This window comes from Musca autumnalis, unplaced genomic scaffold (genome assembly GCF_047663935.1).
Source record: "Musca autumnalis isolate F117 unplaced genomic scaffold, ASM4766393v1 scaffold_4, whole genome shotgun sequence".
Classification (NCBI taxonomy): Eukaryota; Metazoa; Arthropoda; class Insecta; order Diptera; family Muscidae; genus Musca; species Musca autumnalis.
In genome coordinates, this window is record NW_027411977.1 from 4,803,742 (window position 1) to 4,831,208 (window position 27,467).

At 35.0% G+C, this 27,467-nt stretch overlaps 4 protein-coding genes across 21 annotated transcripts in view; 1 reads left to right on the top strand and 3 right to left on the bottom strand.

The window, feature by feature from the left end:
- Positions 1 to 3,564: 3,564 nt before the first annotated feature.
- Positions 3,565 to 6,937, bottom strand: LOC141402278 (uncharacterized). The gene is made up of 4 exons (XM_073983181.1): positions 5,290 to 6,937; positions 5,037 to 5,222; positions 4,898 to 4,966; positions 3,565 to 4,839 (listed from the first exon to the last, which is right to left on the bottom strand). Exons 1-4 carry the CDS (start codon positions 5,533 to 5,535, stop codon positions 3,595 to 3,597), a joined length of 1,746 nt encoding a protein of 581 aa, XP_073839282.1. The 5' UTR covers positions 5,536 to 6,937; the 3' UTR covers positions 3,565 to 3,594.
- On the bottom strand, positions 5,583 to 6,837 carry Snup (snurportin-1). The gene has a single exon (XM_073983205.1). The coding sequence runs from the start codon at positions 6,835 to 6,837 to the stop codon at positions 5,755 to 5,757; it is 1,083 nt and encodes a 360-aa protein (XP_073839306.1). The 3' UTR covers positions 5,583 to 5,754.
- A 1,606-nt stretch (positions 6,938 to 8,543) lies between the features above and the next one.
- On the top strand, positions 8,544 to 10,818 carry ProRS-m (prolyl-tRNA synthetase 2-like protein, mitochondrial). Its single transcript, XM_073983202.1, has 5 exons — positions 8,544 to 8,679; positions 8,745 to 8,996; positions 9,056 to 9,317; positions 9,921 to 10,473; positions 10,538 to 10,818. Exons 1-5 carry the CDS (start codon positions 8,587 to 8,589, stop codon positions 10,698 to 10,700), a joined length of 1,323 nt encoding a protein of 440 aa, XP_073839303.1. The 5' UTR covers positions 8,544 to 8,586; the 3' UTR covers positions 10,701 to 10,818.
- Positions 10,691 to 27,467, bottom strand: part of LOC141402279 (uncharacterized) — a 36,258-nt gene continuing 19,481 nt past the window's right edge. The window contains exons 1-6 of one of the 18 annotated variants that reach the window (XM_073983197.1): positions 25,964 to 26,037; positions 20,044 to 20,417; positions 12,214 to 12,337; positions 11,822 to 12,123; positions 11,558 to 11,755; positions 10,691 to 11,493 (exon numbers count right to left, since the gene is read on the bottom strand). In XM_073983197.1, coding sequence (XP_073839298.1) covers positions 10,834 to 11,493; positions 11,558 to 11,755; positions 11,822 to 12,123; positions 12,214 to 12,337; positions 20,044 to 20,112 — 1,353 coding nt within the window. In that variant the 5' untranslated portion in view covers positions 20,113 to 20,417; positions 25,964 to 26,037 and the 3' untranslated portion in view covers positions 10,691 to 10,833. Of the gene's footprint in view, positions 11,494 to 11,557; positions 11,756 to 11,821; positions 12,124 to 12,213; positions 12,338 to 20,043; positions 20,418 to 25,175; positions 25,710 to 25,755; positions 26,038 to 27,467 lie in introns of those variants that run through there. The other 17 variants (XM_073983184.1, XM_073983185.1, XM_073983196.1 and 14 more) reach the window with 17 other exon arrangements.

The following is a 27,467-nucleotide window of genomic DNA, read 5'->3' on the forward strand; positions in this document are numbered from 1 at the left end:
TTCCAAAACGAGAAAAATAAACGATTATCGGATTGCAGCACACGTTGTTTTGATCAAGTTTTCCATAGAACACAATGGAATATGAAACCGATATCGAAAACAATTCGAAATCGGAAAATGTGCATGCATCACACCTACAGTCGTTTTTGACTCGTTTTGCGATCGAAATCGATTTCCATCACATACCTGTATAAGTATTCTTTTGTTATAGTTTGAATTTACCGAACAGATTTATAGCGTTGCGGTTAACTTAAAGTTAAAAGTGATGATTGAATTACAAGGAGGAGCTTCTTGGAATTAACTATCAATGTAAAGAATATATTTTTAATGCCTCCAAATTGGTTTATTTTGCATTTTCAAATCCATCAGATAGTAAAAGAACACATGTAATAATAGCTCTAATTTTTTCACATCAAAAAAATGCTAAATCAAAAGATATATGTAGTTGTTAACATTGTCCATATTTACATTAGGCAATTTTCCTTGAGGCAATTGTCAGTTTGAAGGACAGAGGGGTGAGGCAAATGGTAACCCTTTGCCTCTCAACACCCTCTCTCACCTACAAACTGACAATTGCCGCAAGGAAAATCGCCTAATGTAAACTTGGACATTCTCTACTAGAATGATTCTAATGACCGACTTCCGTATTGTCAGTAGCTTTGTATTCGTGCATGAAACTAGGGGTTCTTAAATCGATTTCCCCATTTCTGCAATTTCATAAAATTACTCTGGTATGGAACTCGATTTAAGAGAGCTCCTGGTTTCATGCACGAATACAAAGCAACTGACAATACGGAAGGCAGCCAATATCTCCACTGAGTATAGCCAAACATTCTAAAGGTTATATTACACATAGGGGGTTATCACCCAGCAAAATGTTTGTAGCCAAAGAAGTAGTTGAATCATGAGTGCAAGTGATTTCAGACTACATCTTTTCACGTGAAAGAAGTCGTGATTTTTACAAGGGCATGGTGCAGTGAGGATACTGTCTAATTTGCTTCTTAAGTACACATTTTGTGTTAGTTCTTTGTAGTGAATAAATATACATTCCATGGAATGTATTTTGAATTGATTTTTCGATTCATTTAAAATTTGATTCGCAAGCAAGCATTTTGAGGATATGGGAGAAGTTAACATCTATTAAGCGAGGATTTTCACTGATTTGAGACCGAAGCGCCATTTGGAAAAAGTATTTAAAAGAGTTGTGGTACCTTCTAATTAACATTTATGGCCTCTTTCGTTCAAATTACTACCAAACTCATGTTTTGTTTGAAAAAATAGTAGTATGATAATAGTTCGATAATCTTAATGGAATTAAAATATAATGAATATAAAATAATGAAATATTTCAAATAAATCATTTTAAAAAGCGACTGAGTGCAAATAAAAATCAAGTACCTTTATTCTAGAAGGTTAGCTTTTATTGCTCAAAAATACCCAAAAACATCCTCAAACCCTTCTTGCATAGAGTCATGCAAAATAGGTGATAAACATCTAAAATTGATAGCATCCTAGACGTAGTCACTTGCACTCATGATTCAACTACTTTTTTTGGCTACAAACAAATATGCAGTCTGATATTCCTTGCACCTATGATTATCTTTTTGGATACAAATATTTTGCTGAGTAATTAAAGTGCCATAAAATAAATTGTTTATTGCGTTGTTAAGAATTTTATTTGCAAAAAGTTATTAGAAATGTAAGCATTGCTAAAATGTGAAAATTTTATGAAATGGATTCAAATCGGACATTCTCAAAATATGAAGAACGGATTGCATTTTTCATGACTCTGCGTGGACTGCTTCTAAAAATGCTATTCAATCACTACTTCACATAGAACAACTTCAAATAAATTTTGCTGGGCATGAATGAAATTTCCCCGTGAGTTTTGTTTTTCCGCCGTTGCAACTGAAGGGAGAAAGTGAAAAAAATCACGGGGAATTGCCGTTCATAATAACCCCCATTATATGCACATTAGGGTTATGATTTGTTTTACAACCTCGTATCCCTGTATCATATTTTGATGAATTTTTAAACAGATTACTTTATCTGGACCTGCAAATGGTGGTTAGTGAATTACCCCGGAAATATACTCATTTAAAAAAGATTAAATTTTCTCTTAACGACTTCACTTACCTTATTGTATCCGGATAATTCGAACCACCTATCCTTATTCATGAAATTATATGTTTTTGGCATTACACGACGAACATTAAATTGCGACAAGGAGTCTATGCCGATCATCAATATGCCAAATGGTCTATATTCAGGAATGTTTTCGTGCAGTTTTTCATTAACAGATTTACGATTCTGAATAAATGTGAAGCCATCCTCATACACAAGGGTTTTGTTTATTGTTGTCACACAATTTATTAGCATGTAATCGATATGATCAGGAACTGTGAAATAATGACCAAACTCTTTGCATTCCAATAAGCTGAATTTTTAGGAAATCGGAAACATTGATAAATAAATCCATTTGCTCGAGTTGCGAAATTGGTGATTACCTACTTAAATCGTTTATCACCCCTTCTCAATACCTGTCGGTAGCAACATGTTATATCGTCGTCATGATCTGTGCCATTCAAATAGATATTCTTACGTTCCATATGCAATTGAAGTGAATATAATTCAGTTGATTTATTGAATGATTTTGTGACCAATGGCTCCTTGGTTGAACAAACTGGACCAGTTTCTTTTTCATAATTCTTCATATAATGCATTGCAAAGGGATCCATGGAAGGGATATGACAGTTTTCATTCCAAACTAAATAATCCTCGGGCAGTTGTAGGTTCTTGTCAAAAACTGGTAAAGATTTTTCCCGTTTTCCTTTTCGTAGAACACCGGAATACGAACAGTAGTAAGCAACCAAAATCATAGCACAAACAATGCCAAAACATACTTTAATCGACTCTTTCGTGCGTGCTTGTTTCCGTAACATTTTCAACTGTTCGATATTCTATCAGAATAGTCGCTTTAAAGGAAATTTCATGATACGAGGAACAGTTTTGCGAGATATCTTTTAACAAGGTTATTTCACTATCATGTTTGAACACTCAATACTAACAAGGTATACAATGCTGTATTTTTATTTATATAATGGAACATGTTTGAAACGTTATCTAATGTCCTAGGCGTAATACAACATTTTGGATTTTTGCTAGTAGTAAAACTACGTGCAAAATATTGACAACAATGGTAGTTTTTTGTGTTTTGCCCATATCTGGCTACCCGATTTGATCTCTTTTAAAAGTATTTTATCAATTGGCATTTTTTGTTTCCCACTGCAGAACAAATCTTAAGGAGATTCAGATTTATTTTAGATCTGTCAGATTTAAATTAGGTATTTATAAGATTTGACCAGTTTATGAAATGGCATCGCATAATCCAATGGTCGCCTAAATAGACTACAAAAAATTGAATCATATTTTTTCAACTTTCATTCGATGATAAATTTCGGTTATTTATAATCAGTACATTCCATGGTAGTTTTATCACTTATTCCCTCTAACAACTAGGAAACTAATCAACAACCAATAGTGCAGATAATAAAAAGACATATCTTTGAATAGACATGTGTATGTACATAGCTTTTATTTTCTCAATTTATTTAACAAAGTCGGTGCTGATGACGCCAAAGTTGAAGGGGAAAGATTTGCAGAATTATTTGATGATTTGTCGCTTGTAGACGGTGTTGTTGTCGATGATGATGAATTATTTAGTAGAGCAGTCAAGGTAGCATGAGAAGAACTCAAATTACTGGACTTGCTCTTTGGTTGCTGTAATTGCGGCTGATGAAGCAACCCTTCCGTAGAGCTAATATTCGAAGATGGTGAAGAAGTAGAAGGTGTCTGACCCATATGAAGATTTGATGTTACATCTGAGTTGCTTGACGTTGCGACAGCTGTCGACGATGGCGACGAAACAGCTGGTACAGTGGTTGAACCTTGCGAAGTCCCCAAAAGCAAGGCATTGCGTAAGTGACTATTGCTTTGTGCTGAAGATGGATTAAGTCCATTTCCTATGGAATATGAATTGGTGATAAGACCACGACTTTTTATATTCAAATCAACAAAGAATATTTTCATTTTCTGTATCATAAAATCCGGAACCGTGAATGTCATCATCACCGATAGATCTATAGATGTTTTATTTTTGTACACCTCATGTGTTTGATATAGGCGACACACTTCGTCATATATCAGAAAAAGGAAACGAGAATTTCGATTCGGTTGTGGTATAATTTGTTGCGTAACTAACCAATCACGATCTTCATTGTCTGGCAAATAACGTATTAACTCTGGATGTTTACTAGCTAAGCGTCGTTCTTTGCCTTCGGTTCCAAAACCAAATGCCTGATTAGCCTGAACATCCAGAACAAATTTAGTGGTTGTTGATATATGTGCCGTATTCCAAAATATTTGTCTCCTAGGCTGTGGGCCTACAATATTGGGAGGTATTTTTTGTAATTGCTGGAGTGGCTGCGGTTGCTGCATTTGGGGCGATTGTTGAACAAAAGCGGTAGATTGACTCTGGATTAAAGTACCAACTACAGGTAAAATTTGTGTTGAATTTTGTGGCTGGGATGGGTTTGCTGTCCTAATAAGCATATTATCGGGAAAGAAACGCTTCTGTATTTCTATAACTGTAGCTGTTGTGGGCTTGGTAGGGGCTGGCCGTTTCAAAGCCATACGTATTGTATTATTTTCCTGGCCATTGGAAACTGTAGAAAGTGTGCTGCTAATTGGAATGGTGGTGGATGATTGAGACTTGTATCGAAATGTTGTTTTATATTGGGTCTTTGAATTCTCCAACAAAGCACAACACATTTTTTGCAACTAAGAAATAAAACATAGGATTAGTGTTTGGATCAATGATTGGGCATTTATATCTTACAGCATCTTCGTTAATGGCACCTTGACCTAGATTTTCCTTGATATTATTAAAGGCTGGCTTGAAGTAGGTCTGAAAGAAAAAAGTATGCGAATACCAACCGCTATTCTAAAGAGACGTTTCAATATGAGCAATCCCTTACCTCAATGTAACGCTTTACCAATTCATCAATTTCCTTATCAAAAGCACTTTGTACAGCAATACGTACCAATTCCAATGACCTCATACCCGATTCAGCTGAGGAACTGGTCATAAGTGTTGTGCTGGAAAATCGTTGGCGTATCTTTTGCAAAGTCATTTCAGCCATTTGGGGAGTGGTAACATATTTCTAGACAAAAACATCATCACTGAATTAGCTATGGAAACAAGGTCAACATATATCGAGATTCACTTACCATTGTATCGCTATTATTTGTATTGTTAGTGGTGTTGGAATTGGTATTTAAACTTGTTGTTGTTTCCAGTTTGTGATGATTTGAAACAGGGCTGGCACTGGTCACCATAGAGTGAGTTGTCTGATTGGAGCAATTGGAGTCATCAGAAGATGAGTTTAAACCAGTAGGGGAACGGTTTGCCTCAGTAGAGGAAGCCGAAGTAGAACCAGCATCACTTAATATTTTCCAACCACGTTGAATAACCATGATTTAAGAACTTAAAATATACAATCTTTTCCTTTTTCTCTGATGTATTTTATTTTATTGAATTAATTTAGTTTGCAAAAATTTTGCATGTCTGTAGATAGGTTTTAATTCTAATTTTCACTGTGTCTGTAACATCAACATGGCATAACCAGGCTTGCAAGGACATGAAATTTACTGCGCATGCCCGATACACAAAACTCCCCCTCAGTCAAAATTCATTCACATCTCTGAAATTCCCTCCAATTCTAATAAACGCTCAGCATTCATTATGCGCTCCAAAGAGTCACATTCTTTTTCGTCCATCACAATTTCTTCTGTTGCCTCGTTTTCGTTTGATCCTTCCACCTCCTTTTCTTGTAAACTATCCATGTCGGTGGAAGCAGTATCTGTGTCAATATAACAATCCATTTGTTTTGTTTTCCTCTTTTGCCGTTTGCGCGCCAAATCTTTATCAAACTCTTCCATATAAAGCCAGGGAGAGGAGTAATTGGGTGGTGGTACATACGAACTATTAACTGACATTTGCAAAACGTCTTGTATCATAAAGGGAAAAAGCCAGCACACTAAAGGTGTTGGCCCGCAAGTATAACTCGCATCCTTGTGATAAAATAGGAAGCCATCCAGTTCTGGTATATTGTCCGGCCACAAGGGAAATGTCTGTAAAGTTTGGGCCGTCAGGACATCATTGGCAATATCGCAACTATTCAACAGACTAAACTTTTTAAAATTCTCCACATTGCTACCCCTTTCGTCAGCTTCATCTTCGAATTCCTCAAATTTGGATTTGAGCCAAAAGAAACGAAATTGTGCTTCACAGTCTAGGAAGCATTGCTTGCCATACCATAGAATGTCCAACACATAAAAAGTGTCATTGTCGGCATTATAAATGCAGTCCAAAATAGAAAAACCACTTGTGCTTTTCATCGATGCTCCACCGCCAGGCAAATACGACTTGAACGACATGCGAAAACGACCCGCTTTGCTAAACATTGTGGTTTTTCCTCTCGAAGATACCACCAAACAACGCTGACCTTTGGGACAAGGCACTAAAAACCAATCATCTAAACATTCTGGCTTTTCTCGCATCCATTCAGACAACATGGGAGCCAAATCTGAACCATAAATGTCTTGAAAAGTTAGCTGTTTATATTTTCGTCTATTCGGTTTGTGTACTTCGCGCAGTTCTCGTTGCTCATCTTGGTGTTCCAAACGTTTGAGTTTTTGTTCCTGTAACAACTTTTGGCGACGAATTTCTTGTCTTTCACCCTTGTCTATATTGCGTTTATATAAATCCTGATACATTTTAATGCTCGATTTTTAGGTTTTTTTATCCTAAAATACGATTGTCAATACTAATTACTAATTTATCTTTCTAGTAGCCGGCGAAGTTTATTTTGCCGGTGCTTCTTCTTCTTCTGATTGAACGTAGTGAAATGACGCTTAGTGCATTTTTGTGACTGTCATGTATCAGCTGTTTTTGTTATGATGAATTTACACACAGTGAGGGACTAACGTTTACATACACCTTATAAATCTGGTTTTAGGGTAACTAATCATTTTACTTCTTTTTATGCCATGTTCATACGAACATTTGAATAACGTCGTTCGTTCTCATAATTACGTACACGAATTAACCAGTTCATACGACATGGTACACAATTCATAACAACACGATTCATATTTTCATAGTTTTTGTTTACTGATTTTAAAGAAAGTTTCAGCCAAAAGACGAATAAAGTTAATTGATATGAACTGAATAAAAATATTTGTCCTTTCAGATATCTATTTAATATTAAATTATATTAGTTTCATTCATGTTTTCTATTTTTTCACAATTTTGGTGTTTTCAGTATATTGTCAAATTTTTCTATTTTAAAAATTAACGAGAGAGAGACCTGCCAAAATAACTTTTTGGTATACAGACTTTCCGGCAGGCATTTGATTTTTGTTTCTAAATTTGTACGCGAATTTGAAACGATGGACAGGAAATGCAAGTGCAATGAAAGAGAAGACAGAATTTGCTATGATTTGAATATATACTAGTCGTTAAACCGTATTAAACCATATTTTGCAGTTTTTCTAAAAATGTTTGGGTTTTTAATAAATTTTTAAATTTTGTATTTTTCCTGTCATAATTAATTTTTTTCTATAAATTCTCTCATTTGTTAGAGATGGGACATATTTTATCGTCGTTCTGAGAGTAATTTAAATTGAACAATGTACACAAAACGTTATTCGTTCTAAATATTTTGTATGGGAAATGAAATAATTACATCGTAATTTGGGGTCGAACAACGAATAGAGAGCGAAACACCATCAGTCTGAACAAGGCATTAGAGTCATGCCTAAATACTTCCGTATTCCCAAAACGTATGTGGTGAAAAAAGTAGGACACATGCATTCTTTTTATACAAAAACCTAGGTAGTTCTCATATGGGTTGATTCGCTATTAAACGTTTGTTTTTTCTTTACTTAACTTTTTATTTAGTTCTAGTTATAAGGATTAGTTCTAGTTATAAGTATAATTATTAGAGTTTTCTCTCCCTGTAATTTTAACGCAATGGCAAGCGTGGTATCTCTCATTTTAATCATTAAATATTGTACTCCATATTATTGAAAAAACACGAGTTGAATCCTTTTATTATTATTAAAATAATACATATAGTTTTAAGAATCTCCAAATAATGTTTGTAATAGTACGTTTATATATAACAGGATTTAATAAACCAAATGGATTTCGGTCATAATGTATTTGGGTATAACGTACACATTGCCCAAAACCATAAAATATATAACTTTTCTATTTGTATAAATTGTACCGTAATACACATGTTTCCTTGGGATGTTAACTATTGTCCATATCATTTTGTTAAATACTGAGAAGAAGAAATAAATCTGTGTTTTTGGAATTTCATAAAGATGAATTCTTATCTTAAAACTCGATATTTATAGGGTGTATGTAAACTTTAGTCCCTCACTGTACCAAATATGTATGTTAAAAATTTCAGCTGATTCTGTTATGGGCTGTTGACATAATCTTTGATTTCTAGGATGCAAAAAGTTTCTCGTTTATATTGGCCAGTGCTAGTGACACCAAAAAATGCGGTTACAAAGCCTGTGGATGCCGTGTCCAAAAGTCAAAAGGTATTTAAGATCACATATGAATATTATTATCATAAGTTTCATTCACATTTATATTGGTTTTGTAGTTAATGACCGACCTGGGTCTACTGAAACCGGCAACAAATGGCACATTCCAAATTATGCCAATCGCCCAACGTTCATTGGATAAATTGTGCCAATTAGTGAATGAAGCCATGTTCTCGGTGGGTGGACAAAAATGTTCTTTGCCAGTGTTAACTTCTTCAGCGTTGTGGAAAAAATCCGGACGTCTGAAAGGTGATATTACAGAATTCTTTATGTTACGAGATCGCCATGATAAATCGTTCCTATTGAGCCCGGTAATGGAGTTGTAATTGAATATTAGATAACTAATTTAATTAGTTGTTTTCATTTTTAGACCCACGAAGAAGCAATTACCTCAATGTTGGCATCTACCGCTCCCATCTCATATAGACAATTGCCTTTGCGCTTATATCAAATTGGACCAAAGTTTCGTGATGAATTAAAAGCTCGTTTTGGTTTAATGAGAGCAAAAGAATTCCTCATGAAGGACATGTACACTTTCGATCGTACTGAAGATGAAGCTCGTGAAACATATGAGGCGGTTAATGATGCTTATGCAAAACTTTTTAAGCAATTAGAGGTGCCGTTTGAAAAAGGTATGAACCCTTGGGAACTTATTTCCTTTAGCTACCCCTATCGAATTTAAGACTTTCTCCTATGGACAGGAGCAAATCTAGGGCAAGGGGACAAAATATGTTTTAAATTAAAAAAAATTTCTAAGAAGCCGGCCTTTAACAAAAAAATTTTCGGAACTTCAGATGACCATATCTGTGGCCTATACATTTCCCAGAAGAAAATAATATATCATTGAAATCAGTTTTCAAATTTTTCTGTATAGCTTTCATCGTGACATTGAGATGTATACTAATACAGTCAATTTGCATGGTTACTACATAAAAGCTTGCGAATTTCAGCTCTTACGTCTCCATGAAAATGAATGCGTCCGCGAACATGTTAAATAAATACTTGGCCATAATTGGGTTCTAAAACAATTTTTTTTTTCGAGGAAGCACGTTTTTGAGCAATTGGGGTATACAGATGAATCTTAACAATTTCAGACCTATCCTAGGTTTCTAAATAAATTAGGCTTATCCTGAAGATTCTTATGAACTCGTAAAATCTATTTATAATTTATTGTTTAACTAAATCTGTGTGTCTGTACATAATCTATCTTTTTTGATATTTATTTTGATATCTAGTTGAAGCATGTACCGGCATGATGGGAGGTAAATTATCACACGAATACCACTATATTTCCTCTGCGGGCGAAGATAATTTATTGCATTGTCAAAATTGTCATTATGCATTTAACGTTGAAGTTACCGGAGAAAATAACGACAATATATCTTGCCTAAAGTGTAAAAGTTCCGATATTAAACATGTTAAGGGAATGGAAGTGGCTCACGCCTTTCTTCTTGGTGATCGATATTCAAAAGTATTCAATGCGACTTATCTACACACGGATGGCAAACCGAAAACGTTGATCATGGGTTGTTATGGTATTGGCATTAGTCGTGTATTAGCAGCATCTTTGGAGGTATTGTCAAGCGAAAATGAACTAAAGTGGCCTTCTCTATTGGCCCCCTATGATGTGTGTGTAATTGGACCAAAGCAAGGTAGTAAAGAAGCTAACCAAGGTGATGCAATTGAAGATCAACTATTGTGCCAGCTGCAGACAATTTGTATCAGAGAACTACTACACGATGATCGGAAATATATGACAATTGGAAAGCGTCTAATGGAATCGAAAAGGTATATTAAAATTGTATAAAAACTTTAACTCTTACATAATGAAACGATCCCGCTTTTGTTTCAGAATGGGCTATCCTATTATAATTGTGGTCGGTTCGAAATCGTGTGAAGAAATCCCCAAAGTGGAAGTTCATGTTAATGGTATTTCAAAGGAACTGGAGGTGAATACAGCTTTAGCAGAAGTCACCGAATATTTAAAACAGAAACAACATCTAGCTCAGCTGTAAAATACTTTTAAAGGAATTTATTTTATTTAAAAAAAAGTATTGTGTTGCATTCACTAGGATAAGAAATAACATGAAACAATTAAAGAAAACAAACAAATTTAATTTGTATCACACAATCTATACTCCAGCTCAATTAATGGCCGTAATCAGGTTCTGGTATTTCGGGATAAACTTGCATTTGTGGTTTCTTTGGTGTTGGCGGTGGAATACTAGTGTAGGACCATGGCAATTGACCTCTTAATTCCTCACTAACCCTTTGATTTTGTTGGGGCTGAGGTGAATAGTAATCTCCCGCCATGGAATAACGCAAATTCAAGGGAGATATTGGTGAAAGTTGTTCATGGTGTACGGGAGTCTTTGGTGGTTGCAGCTGCAGCTGTAATTGTGGTGGTTGAGTTTGTGCTTGTGCTTGAGGCTGAGACTGAGGTGGTTGTGGTGGATAATTTAATCTATCGGGATGTGTTTCTGTGTTGCGATATGTCACTTGTTCGTTAACGGATGGGTAAATGGGTGATGGCACAGGAGCAGATGGCGATTGTTGATGTTCATAAGGTCTGTTTTGAGGTGGTATAGATGATTGTCTTTGTACGCTAGCAGGGTTTTGTATGATCAATGGCTTTGGTCGGATTAATTCAGATTCGCGTTGTGGTTGTGGTGTGACAGCTCTTTGTTGTTGTTGCATTTCCTCAGCCATAATTTGTACTTCACGATAAGGTTGTCTTTCTTGGGGTGTTGCCACTGGAAGTGTGCTGACTGTGTTGGCACTTGTTACGCTGCTCTTGGTCGAAGAGTTCTAAAATCGAAACAATGAGATGTTTAAAGAATCTTAGTTTTACAAAGGAATTCATTTAACCTACCCTCTTTGAAAGAACACTTGAAAGAGATAAACAGAAACTGGAACCGAAAATATTCAATAGCCATATCAACACAATTCTTGATGTAATGCAAGTCATTATCACCGAAGGTGTTACAAAGTAGGCGGTAAATGGTTTCAAAATTGCCATGGCTGCTTCTGAAGTTGAAAGGTGTAGGTAGTCAAAGGTGTTTTCGACGGTCTGTATAATGTAAATAAAAACCACATTTAGTAATTGTTCCATATATTATATTCTGCATCTACTCACAGTTGTGTGTACAATATCATGTATGTTATATCCGGTCGCCACTGCATCTAATATACTTCCAGCAATAATGACTAAAAACCATGGCCAAAAACAGAGTGCCTTTACAACGGTTGTAACCGGACCACATATTGTTGTTATCACCAACAATGAGGTAACAATCCACAAGGCACTGACTGCTGCATAGGCAATCATAAAAATGTATGTACGATTTGTGACATCATCCGAATCGCCCCAGTTAACATGAATGGTTAAGGACTCATCCGTGGTTGGTACGGTAATAGAAGGATCTCCACAATTTTCATCTATACACCCAATGGTTATTGGAATTATTAATAGGAGTAGTTTTTTAGGGTTTATTAAAAATTAATTAGGAAAATGTAATTAATACTCACCCAAAAAGTAAATTAAATCCATGGCAAATTTGAGTGGCTGTTCCGTTACATCTGTTGTCTCTTTTGAACATTCTCTCAGTGTAATACCCCATATGGAAAGGCCCAAATATACACAACCTTGAAACTGTAATTATTAAAAATGTCATAAATGCAATTCATGTTTTGTTATTGTTGTTACTTCATTTCTTATTTTTTGCTTTCTTGGGTACTTTTCTGGTTACATGAAGTAATCATTTTGGTCTACCAACCTTCTATAGAAATGTGAAGATTAATTAGCAAAAAACTATCAACAGAGATAAGATAAGTATGTATTGTGTTTGGGGTTTTGTTGTTGTAATTCATTTTGTTCTTTGGGGAAAATTTAAAATTATTAATCACAAAGTTGAAATTCCAAATGAACGTAATTTGTCGACTTCATTTCTCTTTCAATATAGCCAATGATTTCATAAGTAAATAACAAATTGGACGAATTGACGTAGAGTTTGATAATTTAATTTAATTTTTGTGGATATAATTATTTAAGCAACGTTTCCAAGGGTCACAAGCAAGTATGTAAAATGCTCACCTGCTGGACATAAAAAACTCGGCATATATTGGAAAGTCAAAAAATTCATTACACACATCGACAATATGGCACACTAGATGTAATTCTTCCTCAAAGGGATGTTTGGATTATTGGTGAAAGTTTAGATTTCTTAGTGAAACTCGCCCCATTATAAATTATAATCAAGAAACCAAACAAAGTTTTCGTTATTATACCCTACACCACTATGTGGGGAGGGTATTATAAGTTGGTTTTGGCCAAAAAGATTGTAACGCAACGAAATAATGGTCGTAGACCCATACTTATATATACCAAAATTAATGTCTCGACGAGCTGAGTCGGTATGGCTAAGTGTGTCCGTCTGTCCATCTAAACCTTGTAATCACGCTACAGGTCGCAATTTTGATCGGATCGTCACCAAATTTTGGGTGTTGATGAGGGTCCCAGAGGGGAAGAAGCCTATTGATTTTGGTGATGGTCGGATAATATCCAGGGGTCGGAATGGCAAAAAACTTATTTGGAGAAAAAGTCAAAGTTTTATTTCAAAGCGAATATCTCCGCATCTATAGGGTGTATATTAAAAGCAAACCTGCTAATGAAAGTATAAAATATCACCTTTACAACGATGTACAGTAGGTTGTCGTAGGTGGTCAAAGAACGAAGATATCGCAATAGTCGCTAATACAACCCAACTTTTCATTTTTGCGATCTGATTGGGTCCTCTCCCATTCTTGTTGCCATCCTATGATTCTGAACCGCTTCCCATATCTGAAAAATATTGGCCAACTTCAACTCCGCCTCCAAATTACGCCAAACCCGATTGAGGTCCTCCTTGCTTCATTAAAACAGGGATGAATATGTACAGTTGCCAAAAGAATTTCTAATTGTTTTTTATTTGTTACTTTCAACGTAAAACACAAATAAATGCAATTAATTATCATAACAAATGCAAAATATTCGTTTTCGTCTATTTTTTTTCTATAAAAAATTTCCATATTTACATTTTTTTGTTCAACTCACCTTGAATTCTGTAATGAGAGAAAATTGCCTCACATTCTCACTTTTTTGACATTTATGATAGCTACTTTTCTCACGAACATGCGTTTTGTTCTCCCTTATGATGTTTATAATAAGGGAGGAGGAGAGAGTCACGGTGAGATGATGTTTATGATTGGGCTGATAATGACGAGTATCACAGCTTTGGTTGGGGAGCTTTTTTTCGAAATTGCGCTACAAGTCGCAGTTTTGATCGGGTCGTCACGAAATTTTGGGGGTTAATGGGGATCCCACAGAGGAGAAGCCTATTGATTTTGATTATAGTCGGATAATATTCAGGGGTTGGAATGGACAAAAACTTATTTGGAGAAAAGGTCAACGTTTTATTTCAAAGCCAAAATCTCTGTTTCTTTAAGAGGTATATCAAAAGCAAAATATCACCTTTACAACGATGTAAAGTAGGTTGTCGTAGGTGGTCATACAACAGAGATATCGCAATAGTCGGTAATGCATCCCATTTTCCTATTTTTTTTAATCACGCTACAGGTCGCAATTTGGATCGGATCGTCAGTTTAAGTTTGGTGATAGCCGGACAATAGTCAGGAGTAGGAATAAGCAAAAAACTTATGTGAAGAAAAAGTCAACGTTTTATTTCAAAGCGAATATCTCCGATTCTATATGGGGTATATCAAAAGCAAAACTAGAGAAATTAGAAATATCACCTTGGCAAGGATGTAACCTAGGTTGTCGTAGGTGGTCAAACAAGGGAGACACCACAATAGTAGGTAATGCATCTAATTCTTCCATTTTTTGCAATCACGCTACAGATCGTAATTTTTATGGGAGGTCACGAAATTTTGGTGGCTTATGGGGGTCCCAGAGAGAAAGAGGCATATTATGTTTGATGGTAGTCGGATTATATTCCCTAGAAGAAATGTTTACCAGTGCTTATGTACAGGGGTAGTGGTGTAGGGTATCACATGGTCGGCCTCGTCCCGACTATAGCCTTTGCTCACTTGTTACCATTATAATAAGGGGAGATAGTGAAAATGTAAAATCTCGGTGTCGGTGGGTCACTACAACTGATCTAAAAAATAATAACTTGTTCGTAAGATATTCAACCCCTTTAAAAACAAAAACGATCAATAGAAATCCGTTGTGAAAAAAAGAAGTTGTCCCCGTTTAAACTTGAAAATCTTAGAAACTACATTTACCGGTATAAAAGAAAAAACGAAGTGACCCAAATGAATCAACGTTATTTTCGTTGTCCATGAACCCCAACACGAAAGAATTTTTGCATCAAAACTATTGAATATTCTTCTGGTCAACTTTTGTTGCACAGTGTCATTTATCGACATTTTTCGAAAAATTTGCACTGTCTCAACGCAAAACTGCCTGAAGGAGTGTTCCAATGCTTTTGCGTAGTTCTAGAGAGTTCTTAACCCTTTCAGTGTCAAAAATAATTTCTGCCCATGTAAAAACATTGCTAAATGTCGAATATATTCGACAAATGGACTGGGAGGGTTAATTATTGTCTTGGATACAATTTTCATCTTAGTATTCTATCAAAAATCTCAATGATTTAGCAGTAATATGCCAAAATATCGAAAAACGTGGATAAAAAACTTCAGGTCAAAAACGGGAGGCTTTATTTTCACCGTATATATGGTAACATGGGGCGGCTTCGCCACTGGGGCGCCTTCGCCAGCACCGATTTTCTTGATAATTATAACTGCTACAGAAATGCCGTTAAAGGGAAAATTGTGAGTTTAACGAAGATCTTTCATCTCCCAAAAATTGGCATTTCTATCAAATATATAATTGGCTGATGCACACAGTTTCATGTTTTTGAGGTATTGCGAAAAATATTCATGGTAGGTATATTTTATGATATCTTGTATACCTTTTGTGATATCAAAATTATATTTTATACTGTTAATAGACAACTACTGAAGAATATAAATCCAAATAATTTGCGTGATAAAAGTAATTATAAATGTCAATATATTCATATTATGAACTATGTAGGGGGTGGGGCGGCTACGCCATGATAGGTGTGTTGTGGGTTAATGTGAGAAATGTATCAGATTTAACTTAAATTATTTATGCTATTGATATACCACGCTATAATGTGAAGTTGAAATCAAATATTGTGCTAAACCTATATAATTTGGAAAAATTTCATTTTTATGCCTAAATTCAAGGTACCTACTTCAATTAACGGCTAGAATATGTTTCTTTTTGTAAATTTTAGAATCATTTTTGATTATTAAATAGAAAACATGTTATTTTTATGCATAATGTTGATATTTGGGGAGGAAGTATGGTAAATGCCAGTTTTAGAGTCCGTTGATATATGTCCTATGTCGATGGCGAAGCTACCCCATGGGTGGGGAGGCTTCGCCACTTTTTAGACATTTTGTAAATTCTCAAAAATAATATTTTAAAAACAAAATTATAATCATTTATATATCAAAACTTATAGTCAAGACATGCTAATATTATTACCAAAAATAATATTTGGAAAAACTTTAATGATGTCGATATGAGAACATTTTGAAAAAAACGTGGCGAAGGCGCCCCATGTTACCATATATGGTTTATTGGTTTTTTTGCTCATTACGATCCAATGCACAACAATAGAATGACTCATTTCAATAGAATGTCTCATTTCAGACAATTTGGTTTCTGGTATTTACAACATTTCCTTAAACTGCTTAAGTCTGGAGTATTCCCCCATTGGCTTAACTTCATCATTACTTTCTATGCAGAGAGTAATGTTTACAAAACGCACTGACAGCCTGCAAAATTTACTGATCGCTACCAATATCATGATTTAATCCCTACGAAGGGAATTATCATTTGGTTTTTCAGTTTTTGAAATGATGATTTTTCTAGTGAAAACCCCCCTGAAAATTTTTGGTGCAAGTCCATGTTTTGATGTAGCCCCCATGGAACAGTACCTCAGGATTTTTGGTATTTTAAATGTTTTAGCTTCATTTTCCCATCGAAATGCCTGAAATGTTGTATTTAGTCTACGTGAGAGGATTAAAATATTCCTGTAGACAATACTCGGTGCAGATCCAGATTTGATATAGACCTCCTAGAACGTATATAATAATTGTTCCACAAACATCCCATTACCGTATTATCCAACTGAAATAGACAAAATTTTGTATATAGTCTTCCTTTGCGTAAAAAAAATCTGCAGAGAATTGTAAGTATAGGGTTTACTATGTAATAAGAACTCCTGATACTGGATTACAGCAAATTCGGTTGAACAGTGTGCTTGTAACAGTAAAATACTTCAATACAGGATGGTTTCTGACATGGGAATCACGCGAAAACTTGCACCTAGCACTGGAATATTTTTTTAGAGTGTTTTTGGGTCACTGGTCATTGATACAAATTTCAGTTCGATATATTATCTAGAAGTATTTTTATCACACCTCCCCATGTAAATGCCATAGTTGTTGATTGTTATACTTTTATTATCGTTCTATTGAACTTTGAACAAAAATATACAAGGTGTATCTATTATTTGGAGCAGGTGTGTATATAATAACCCAGCAAAATTTTATGTCCCATGAGATGGCATGATTTCACTGGATCTTTTGCATTGGTTCAAATGAAGTCGTGAAAGATCCGATCTTTTCATTAGCTTTTAAACCCATGCAAAGGAAGTCGTGAAAGATCCGATCTTTTCATCAGCATTTGAATCATTTTTACAGATCACTAAAAAAAAAACAAGTCGATTTGTACATCCCAAATTTTCCAAAAATTTTGTTATAAAATTACAAGTTAAATGTAGGTTCACGAACTAGAAATTCTTAAAGTAGTGCTGTTGGAGTCCATGTCGAAATCTGAACTGGTGATGAGAAGATAATAGAAAAGCTTTTGTAAGATGAAACAAAATCAGTGGCTGAGAGTGGACGAAGTAAACTCTGTTGCGGTGCAGCGGCGGTGTTTGGACTGCCACAGCTGGGACAGCCGGAAGTCAAGTTTCTCCCTTAAATTTACAACCTGTCGCTTGTCAAACACATCGTTCCCGAAGTCTGGAAAATAGGTCAGCTACTGAAGCCCGAAAAGGATGCCAGCAAAGGTGAATCTTACAGGCCGATTTTGTCGCCCGTAGCAAGGACCCTTGTGGCTTTAGTTCTTCCACCATCAGAAATAACTTTCCAGTTGCCGATCAATAGCATAGGATCCATAAGCAGCACAACAACTGCGCTAAAGGCCATCCCCATATTAGCCGAAGACTCACTCAGAGCAAGCTGTGCGATAGAACAGTGATAGTGACACTTGATTTAGCAAAGCCCTTTGATATTGTCAAGCACCCTCGTTGTTTGATGTCATCGAGCAGACTACGCACTGTCCAAGTTTGAAACGTTGGATAATAAATTTTAAGTGTGGATGACAGTAGTACGTAGAATTTAGGATCAAGAAGTCCAAGACCCGTAGAGTGAAGAAAACCTCTTCTGAATTCCAAACGCATTGAGAACGTAACGTATGCGAATGATTGTACTATCTTGGTGCCTTCCCTGACGACATTTGTGAAAAACTGAGGTCCTTTTTGTCTGATCTTACCATTTTTTTCCACGCGAGGAATATGCAAATACCAGCCAATAAATCTACGGCCTCTCTGTTCACTACCTGGGCGGCCGAGTTGGGAACAATAGAGTTGAATGTCATGGACGATGATAGCAGAATTCAGACCACAGGCCCAGGCAGCCAGGGGGTCTTCATAAATAACTATAAGAGAAGTCTAACGTTACAAGAGAGAACCTCGATCAACAAGCCCTTCAACCAGGTTTAAGTAGCATTCACACGAATGCAGACTCAGATGCAGTAAACAGTTATCGTGTGAATGCGGTCCTTGGAGAACATCCACCACCTATCGCAGCTGAGAAGCGCCAGCTGTCAGGACAAACCAGAGTAGTTTTGGGTCAATACGCTCGGGATGGTGCAGCCGTCAAAATTCCAATAGGGCAAGTACTGATGACACCGTGGAAAACATCTGCCCAGTATACAGCACAGGCCCCCACGACACACTGCTCCTTTTCAATTGCCCTACCAATCCTGCTAAGAAACTTAAGTATGCAGCTTTGTGGTTACAAACCATATAAATAGCGAAATAGCCACATTCTTACGACTGATAGACCAAGAGTCAGATTAAGCAGAAAAATGAGAATACAAACATATTAACTACTGTTACAACAACGAGAACAAACTGCAAATATAGATGTAAACTTTATGATGATAAATAAATTATAGTTATTTCATTAATTCCTTTGAATTAATAAAATAAAAAAATTAAAATCATTTTTCAATACAGCATTTTCCATTTTCCGAACAAGACGTGAAAATTACATGCCAAAGGGTTGGTGAAAATGACATGCCAAAGATTAGTGAAAATGCTATTCTTGGGAATTGGTTAAGATGACATGCCAAAGGATTGGTATAGATGTCATTCCAAAGAATTGTTGAAGATGCCATTCCATCGAGTTAGTAAAGATGACATGCTTAGGATCTGAAAATGAATTGCATCTTTTGGGGGTCACGCTCTTGTAAAAAGAATGAGTGGAGATGCTGAAAAATGGCATTCCATTTCACTTGCACCCATTCTTGAATAACATCCTTGGCATCGAACATTTTGCTACCTCACATCAGTTTTTTTTTTCACTTTTAGTCCTTCACACTTTTCTCTTTATTTTTTCGCTTTACTGGATAATAAACCCAATTTGTTTCACATTAAAGAAAAGTGTTTTTTTTCCAACAAACCCAAATTAGGGTCCTCCACACTAAACGTATAACAGCAACACAAAGTAGATTGCTTAAATATAACTCACATTTCATATATCCGAACAGAAAATTAAATTTTGTAACACTCACTTTAGTTATATATTTACGGAATTGGATCTTTGTAGGTTATGGTCTAGCATAGAGTTTATTTGTTTGTTAGCTTGTTAACTACGTTCATCGTGTGTTTTGTAAGGAATTAAAAATATATCCAAATATTTAGTTATATATGTATGTATATACTTTTCCCCAATTAGTAATTAAAGATTTTGATGCAATGTTTCGGATCGCATAGCTTGGTAAATAAAATCCACAAGAATATTTACCTCAAGAAAATCACACTTTATTCTTATCTCGATATATGTATTTACGTTGTTTAATATGAGTATTGCACAAAATATTTTCATCGAATTTTTAACTCAATGGGTAGACCAATATGTTTCTTTACTTTGATTATATTTTTTCATTTTTTTTGTTAAATTTGTACTTACCAATACAATTAAGGCCATAAACAATATAAAACATTTGGCGAAACCGCCATTTACTCCAGAATTTGACATTTTGTGTCACTTCGTTGATTATCTGCTTCGGCGCTCTATTCCGACTTTACTCTAATTTTCCGCAATAATTGCAAATATTGTTGATATTATTTATTGAAAAGGTGCCGCTTACTACTACAGCGCACAGTCATAATCATTCATATGACTGGTTGGCTGACTGACTGAATAACTGAACAATTAGCCCTCGAGCCTTTGAATGATAAAGGCAACGCAAAATCAAATAATTCGAACGCAAATCGTCGTTTCGATTTCAAGTGATCAGGCAAATAAAAACGTTGGTTATTTCCTTCTTCTTCTTGTTGCTGCTTTTGATTAGAAAAAAAATATTTAGACCATAGATATTTTAGTACTAACTTTGTGATATCTTATCGATGTGCCGTGGCCATAATGAGTTTGAATGGATTTTATTCCATTCAATACAGGGTTCTTTGTTATTCTCTTTGGCAACAGGTGAATTATTAAAACGTTATGGGATTATTTCGAAAGAAAAACAAGTTCAATGTTACGAAGAAAATATTTAGAAAGTATTGAGAGAATTATTTATTGCTTTCTCCGAAATACATTTGTTAATGTTTTTTATTCTTTGCCAACGGATATTTTATCGGTTTATTTGGACATAAATATCGGAGATGTGCGTGTCCCATTGTTGTAAATATGACATTTTTAAAACAAAATGTGAGTGGACTGGTCAATCAGCCTTGTCAATGTCTTGATTATAAATGAAGGCAATTTTGAATTTTCGGTATTAAAGCAATGTATCCAATACCATTAGAACCATTATTTCTGCGTCTTTCAAACTTTTGGGCCCAAAAAACTAACATATAATACCATCTCTACATATTGGTATAGAGCATTATGAGACATTGTCAATAACGTCCATATATCGGTTTCAAATCCCTGAACCAATTTTTTTAAACACGTCAGATCGACAATAAATAAAATTAATTAACAAAGAAAGGTATGCGATACTATTTCACATGCATGTATATATGAATGTATGTTGGTACTAATGTGCATTGGCCGTTGATTCATCCAAAATTAACGGAGATTTATAGCAAGTTAATGGAGTATACCTAGGGTAGCAAAACAATTCATTACCCAATTATTTTATACGGTACCTTTTTACAGACACTTTAAGTCCATATTGGGCGATTTTCCTTGCGGCATTTGTCAGTTTGTTGGTGAAAGATAGTGTTGCGAGGCAAAGGGTTAACATATGCCTCTCCTTTCTCTCCTTCAAACCGATAATTGCCTAATGTGAAGGAAAATAGCCTAATGTGGACTTAAACAGGCTGTAAAAAAGTAAAATAAGACACGAGTTTTTGGTTTTAATATAAAAACAAGTGAGCCAAGGCTATAGTCGTGTCGGGACCGACTATGTGATACCCTACACCACTACCCCTGTGCATAAGCTTTTGATTGGTAAAATTCAAAATATTAAAATTGGGATAGCTTAGCACCTTTGCTATGAATACAGGTCAATTTTGTTGAAACGCGTTTAAGTGCATGGTCAGTACAACTCAAATACAAAAATGGAAAAGTGGGATGTACGCCAACCATCAATAGGCTTCTTTTTCTGGGAGGCCCCCATCATCCCCCAAAATTTCGTAAGGATTCGATCAAAATTCCGACCTGTAGTGTGATTGCACAAAAAATGGAAAAAGGGATACATTACCAACTATTGCGATATCTCTGTTGTGTGACCACCTAGACAACCTATTTAACATCGTTGTAAAGGTGCTATTTTCTACATTCCTTGCCAGGTTTTGCTTTCGATATACCTCTTACAGAAGAGAGATATTCGCTTTGAAATAAAACGTTAGCCTTTTCTCCAAATAAGTTTTTTTCATATTCCGATTCCTGAATAATATCCGACCATTACCAAAATCAATAGGTTTTTTCCTCTGTGGGAGACCTAAAATTTGGTGAATATCCAATCAAAATTGCGAAGTGTAGAGTGATGATGATCTTGCGATATCTCCGTTATTTGGCCACCTACGCCAACCTACTTTGCATCATTGTAAAGATGGGATTTTCTACTTTCATAGTCAGAATTTGCTTTTGGAAGTTCCCCAACCAAAGTTGTGATATTCGTCATTATTATTAAAATCGCAAAAATGAAAAGTTGGGTTCTATTAGCGGTTATTGCGATATCTTCGTTGTTTAACCACCTACGACCACCTACATTACATTGTTGCAAAGGTGATATTTTCTACTTTCATTAGCAGGCTTTGCTTTTGATATACCCCATATAGAAGAAGAGATATTTGCTTTGAAATAAAATGTTGCCTTTTTCTCCAAATAAGTTTTTTGTCCATTCCGACCCCTGAATATTATCCGACCATCACCAAAATTAATAGGCTTCTACCCTTCCGTGGCCTTCATCAACACCCAAAATTTGGGGACTACAAAGTTTAGATGGACAGACGGACGGACGGACACATATAGCCAGATCGACTCAGCTCGTCGATACATTCATTTTGGTGTATATATGTATGGACCAAAACCAACTTATAAGAGAAATTATAGGATATACGACAATATCCGAAACTATAGTCGTCTCTGAATTTCCCCAAACTAAATATTTTTAACTTCCTCCTCCGAAATATAGTTTTAGACCTCAAGTATGTTTGGAGGAAATCCGTTTCAGACAATTTGGAGTCTATTTAGAATAATCCGTATGTCTTTCTGTCTGGTGCGCACAATTTTCGAACGGATCAGTCGATTTGGTCGAAATTTTGCCCCTCGTAATGTTTTGTCCAAACTTATATCATGTTCGAAGATTTGCCATTTCGGTTCACTTCTTCGAGTATCTCCCCTAATTCTCAAAAGGAGTAACCGATGATACAAACGTTAAAAAAACTTTGTTGTTGTAGCAGCATTGGTTTGATGCTGGGTTGGTTGCGTAATATTTCTTCCGGTACCTTACAAAAATTAAACATTTTCGATTGAGTGCAGTTTAAGGGTTGTTCGATGATTGCTTTGAAATTGTGATAAGTTGCTCCTCCACAAAAGTTCAATGCTTTTGCGCTTAAATCCACAAATTTTAGTAGCTGATAGTAATGTGATCATGACTTCAACGTAATAATTTTGGTTGTTGGGGGAAGCGACAGAAAGTAGTTCTGATATTTAGAGCCCCGAAAAGTCGCAATATTTAGGGCTACTCCTTAATACACCTGTCGTATTTAGTAGTCTTTGTTGCAACACTATAATATTATTTTCCATACTTATCTCCATAAAGGTCATAGTCATTTTTTGTGTAGTCTGTGATGATTGGCTATGTAAAAGGAATAATGAGACACTTTCTGAACAAACCTCGTATAAAGGCAGAGGTTGCGATGTCCCAATCATTATTAATATGGAATGGTATATGCTTCGCATTGTTGTCTCTTGACCATTATGTGGATAGATAATACAGTAGAATCCGATAATTCGCTAACCTCGATAACATACTGCCAGTAGTTTAAAAAGTATCAATAATTCTCCCTTAAATTACCTTGCTACAAACCAAAATTATATTTCGTTATTTTAAATTATTTATTAGAATTTTTCCGATTTTGTTGTTATCGAGGGTCCCACAAACAAATTTTGAAATTATTACCACATTTGGAAGATAGTTCCTGAAGGTTCGCAAAGACTGTAACTGTAAATTTTCGCATAGGCTGTATTAAATTTGTTCTTGACGTAAATTCAGGAGACTCATACGCAAATATTTAAAATTTCATTATGATTATGAAATAAATTAAAAATTAATCAGCCCGATCATGAATGTAAACTTCCCGTGAATTTTGTCTCCCTGCCGTAACAACTTAAAAGAGAATGTGAGAAAATTCATGAGGAGTTGACATTCATGATTAATTTGAATGCTTTCGTAATGGTCATATTACATTTACAATAAATATTGTAGATAGAGTATAGACATGGCGTCCTTTCCTGCCCAAACATTTCTGGATTTAGTTTTGAATTGAAATTCTATTTATTGTCGTAGGTTCTATCGACAAAAACGAATAATAGTTGTTTACTAGTATTACTAATACTTTATATTCTGCTATCATTTTAAACACGACTGTAATGAGATTCCCAGTTCATAGAATATTCAATGGTGGTATCTTATCAACATTATTGCCATATAATAATTTCATTCAATTCCATCATTTGTTGTTTGTATCAGTTTTTGGCAATTAGCGAACTCTCTTCTTTGAACATTTACGTGTGGTGCCAGAAAAATTCATTATTTAATGCAATTCAAATTGTGTCATTTGTCGATTGAAACAGATATAAAAATACACAGTTACGAAGTTTACAATTGCAAAACTAACATACATATGTATGTATGTAGAAACTTTACAGTCAATTTAAATGAAACTGGTACACCAAAATACCATAAACCTTCTTTTCAGAACATTCCGAACCTTATTGAGAGAACTAAGGAGAATATAATTATAGCGTTGTACCAAAGAAAAAAAAAACGATACGAGACTTAAACAGGATTAAAGCACAAAACTGATGATCATCGTATGTTTTTCAGGGTTTTTGGTTATTATGTCAGGAAGCTGGTCTTGCTCAACACGGCAGGTACCGCAGGTTGTCCTATATAACCTATCTTCGAACTTAATTTGAGTTAGGGAGACAAATATTGTTTCAAAGTTTCAAATGACTCAACCTAACGAAACTACACAATGTTGTATATAGTGTACGTGTGCTTCTGTTTGTATCCCTCCAGGGTCTAAAGCGCGGTACACACGATCAGTTTTGATTGTCAGTTTTTCTAAAATAATCTGAAAAAAAAACTGAAAAATGGTCGTAAGTAAAATTACTTTATGTACATTTGGACCTATACATTTAATTAACTGTTGATGCATATTGATAAATTGTCATAAACTTTTTACTATTTTATAAAACCCGGGTGTATTTGGTATTCTTTTCTTTCACTGTATATGTTGATATTACGCTGTAATGTTTTCGTTGGTATTATTTTAGCTTGTCAAATGACAGTTTTTTTTTTAATTATTTAAAAAAGCGCCAACAAGTCCTTAGTGTACTCGTATTACAAATGTATGTACTTATGTGCATTTAAAAATAGGGCCAGGGACTGAATGGGAATATTATGGATAAACAATAACCACTGGCGTCATTGTGTTTACACACCCGCTTACACTCATTTACATTGATAACCTCAGAGATACCGGCACTTGAACAAATCTAGTAAATACACAGACTGAAGATTGCACCCACATTTACGCGATACTATACAAAACAATAGTTAGATCATCTCCAAGTTTTCATTTTCACTTCTGAACAATACTGCAGCAGCAGAAAAAGCAGCACCAGTAACAAACAACCACTAGGCAAACAAAACACTGAGGCACACAGCGTGCGCCATGACTCATTTCTAATGTGAAAAATCGGGAGAATTTAATATGTTTTTGTAAGCGAAATTATACACAAGACGGCACTACTGAATCTCATTTCTCGTTGCTGTTGTATTTGACATCTGCGGGAGCAATCTACTACACTCTGCTAGCGTTTCCGCCGACTGCCACTGCTCGAAAACAATTTTCGTGAGTATATTTAATTCGCAATTATTTTTTGTAGTTTTGTTTATTTTCTGTGTTTTTGTTCATTTTCGAAATGTTTATTTACCGTTGTTGTTGTCACAATTGTTTTTTTTTAATTTTTAACTGAATTTTTTCTTCGTTATTATTTGAATTCGATCGTTTGTAAAAATGATGATGATTGGTTTTGTCACTTTTAAAAGGTCTCTCGTAGCAAGTAAACGGTTAAACACTTTGTTAGGTACTGACTGCAAGTACACTCTCGAATTAAAACAGTCTGTATTACCCTGCCCTACCCTGAATCATCTGCCTAACCCACCTTCCCTTCAAGCGATCAATGTTTGCACAGCACAACGTACTGAATTAATATGATGGTGGGGAATTCAGAAGCCCCCTCAAAACATAACTTTTGTTGCTGGTGCGGTAGGCGAAGTGCATATGGTTGTTGTTTTACACACCTGCCCTGTACACTCCTCCATATCCAGCAACAATGGAAAAACGATGATGAAAAGAAATCGCATTATAAATGATTTTTTGATAAGATAATAGAAAATATTCGTAATATTCGTACAGTGGTGAAGAGTATTTGATAAATTCACAGTAACGAGAAATTTACATTAAAGGGGGATAATTTATGAAAATTAAAAAAAAATACGTATTAAACATAAAGGCAAATTCGGTTTTCCTGTGTAACCCATATGGGAACATATACATATCGTCGGTGTTATGCTTAAGTGTTCCATACGCCATTTGCCCGTTTTGAGATAATCGCATTTTAATGTTTTGCCTCACAACGGCGTGGAGCTGACTAAAGCTGACTTGAATTACTAATAATAGTATATAGGACATATTTGCAAAAATACAGAGGAATATATATTGGAATATAACATTTATAGAGCATTTTTTTAAAAAAAAAGAATGTTTGTCGAATTGTTCCATATCCACGCTTATGACACAAATGTGAAATATTGTACACCATATGGAACAAAGTGAAAAAATGTTTTTTCCATCTTTGCCCCAATAAATTAAAAATTTCTAAATGGAAAATTAAAGTTCTGGTTTTTGAAATGTGGTTTAACTGATGTAACAGTACGGTTAAGTGGAGTTGGTACAGGTTGGTAGAGCTGCGGCTTAGCTCGCCGGATGGGGGAGTTCTTTTTGTCCACTGACTGTACATTTAATATTGTTGTACCATCATCATACTCGGTTCGTTTCGTAACTGTCAATTTACTTTAAAGATGCTAAAAAAAAATAAATACAAAAATGAAACGGATGTAAAACCATACCTCTTTGTAGCCTTTTAACTTAGAATGGACAATGGTCAGATTTCCATTACGACACGAGGTTTTGTTGTAATACCTCCTTGGCTTTTCCCACCCCATTTGACATCTTTCAGTCAACCTTGGTATTTCAGTAGCCAAGTTTTTTATTGAAATACCCCAAAAACGAATATTGCTACCCTAATACTCTATTCAGCCCATTTTAAATACACTTTTAAACCATATTTTTAATTGTAAAATTCAGATTTTAATTATTTTATCGTTTAACAATGTTTTGTAAATATACATGCTTAACTTATTTTAACGAATATTTATTATATATTAATCTTAATATTTTTATAGGACAATTTTATGGCTAATTTTTGTAGTTTTATTTAGTTTTTGTCTTAGTTTCACTTATTTTTGTACATTTTTTAACTTATATTTTCATTTAATTTGTATTTAATAATTTTTAATTTGGGTAATTTTATAATTTTTTATATAGGTTTTTACATTTTGATTTCAATTTTAATAATCATAA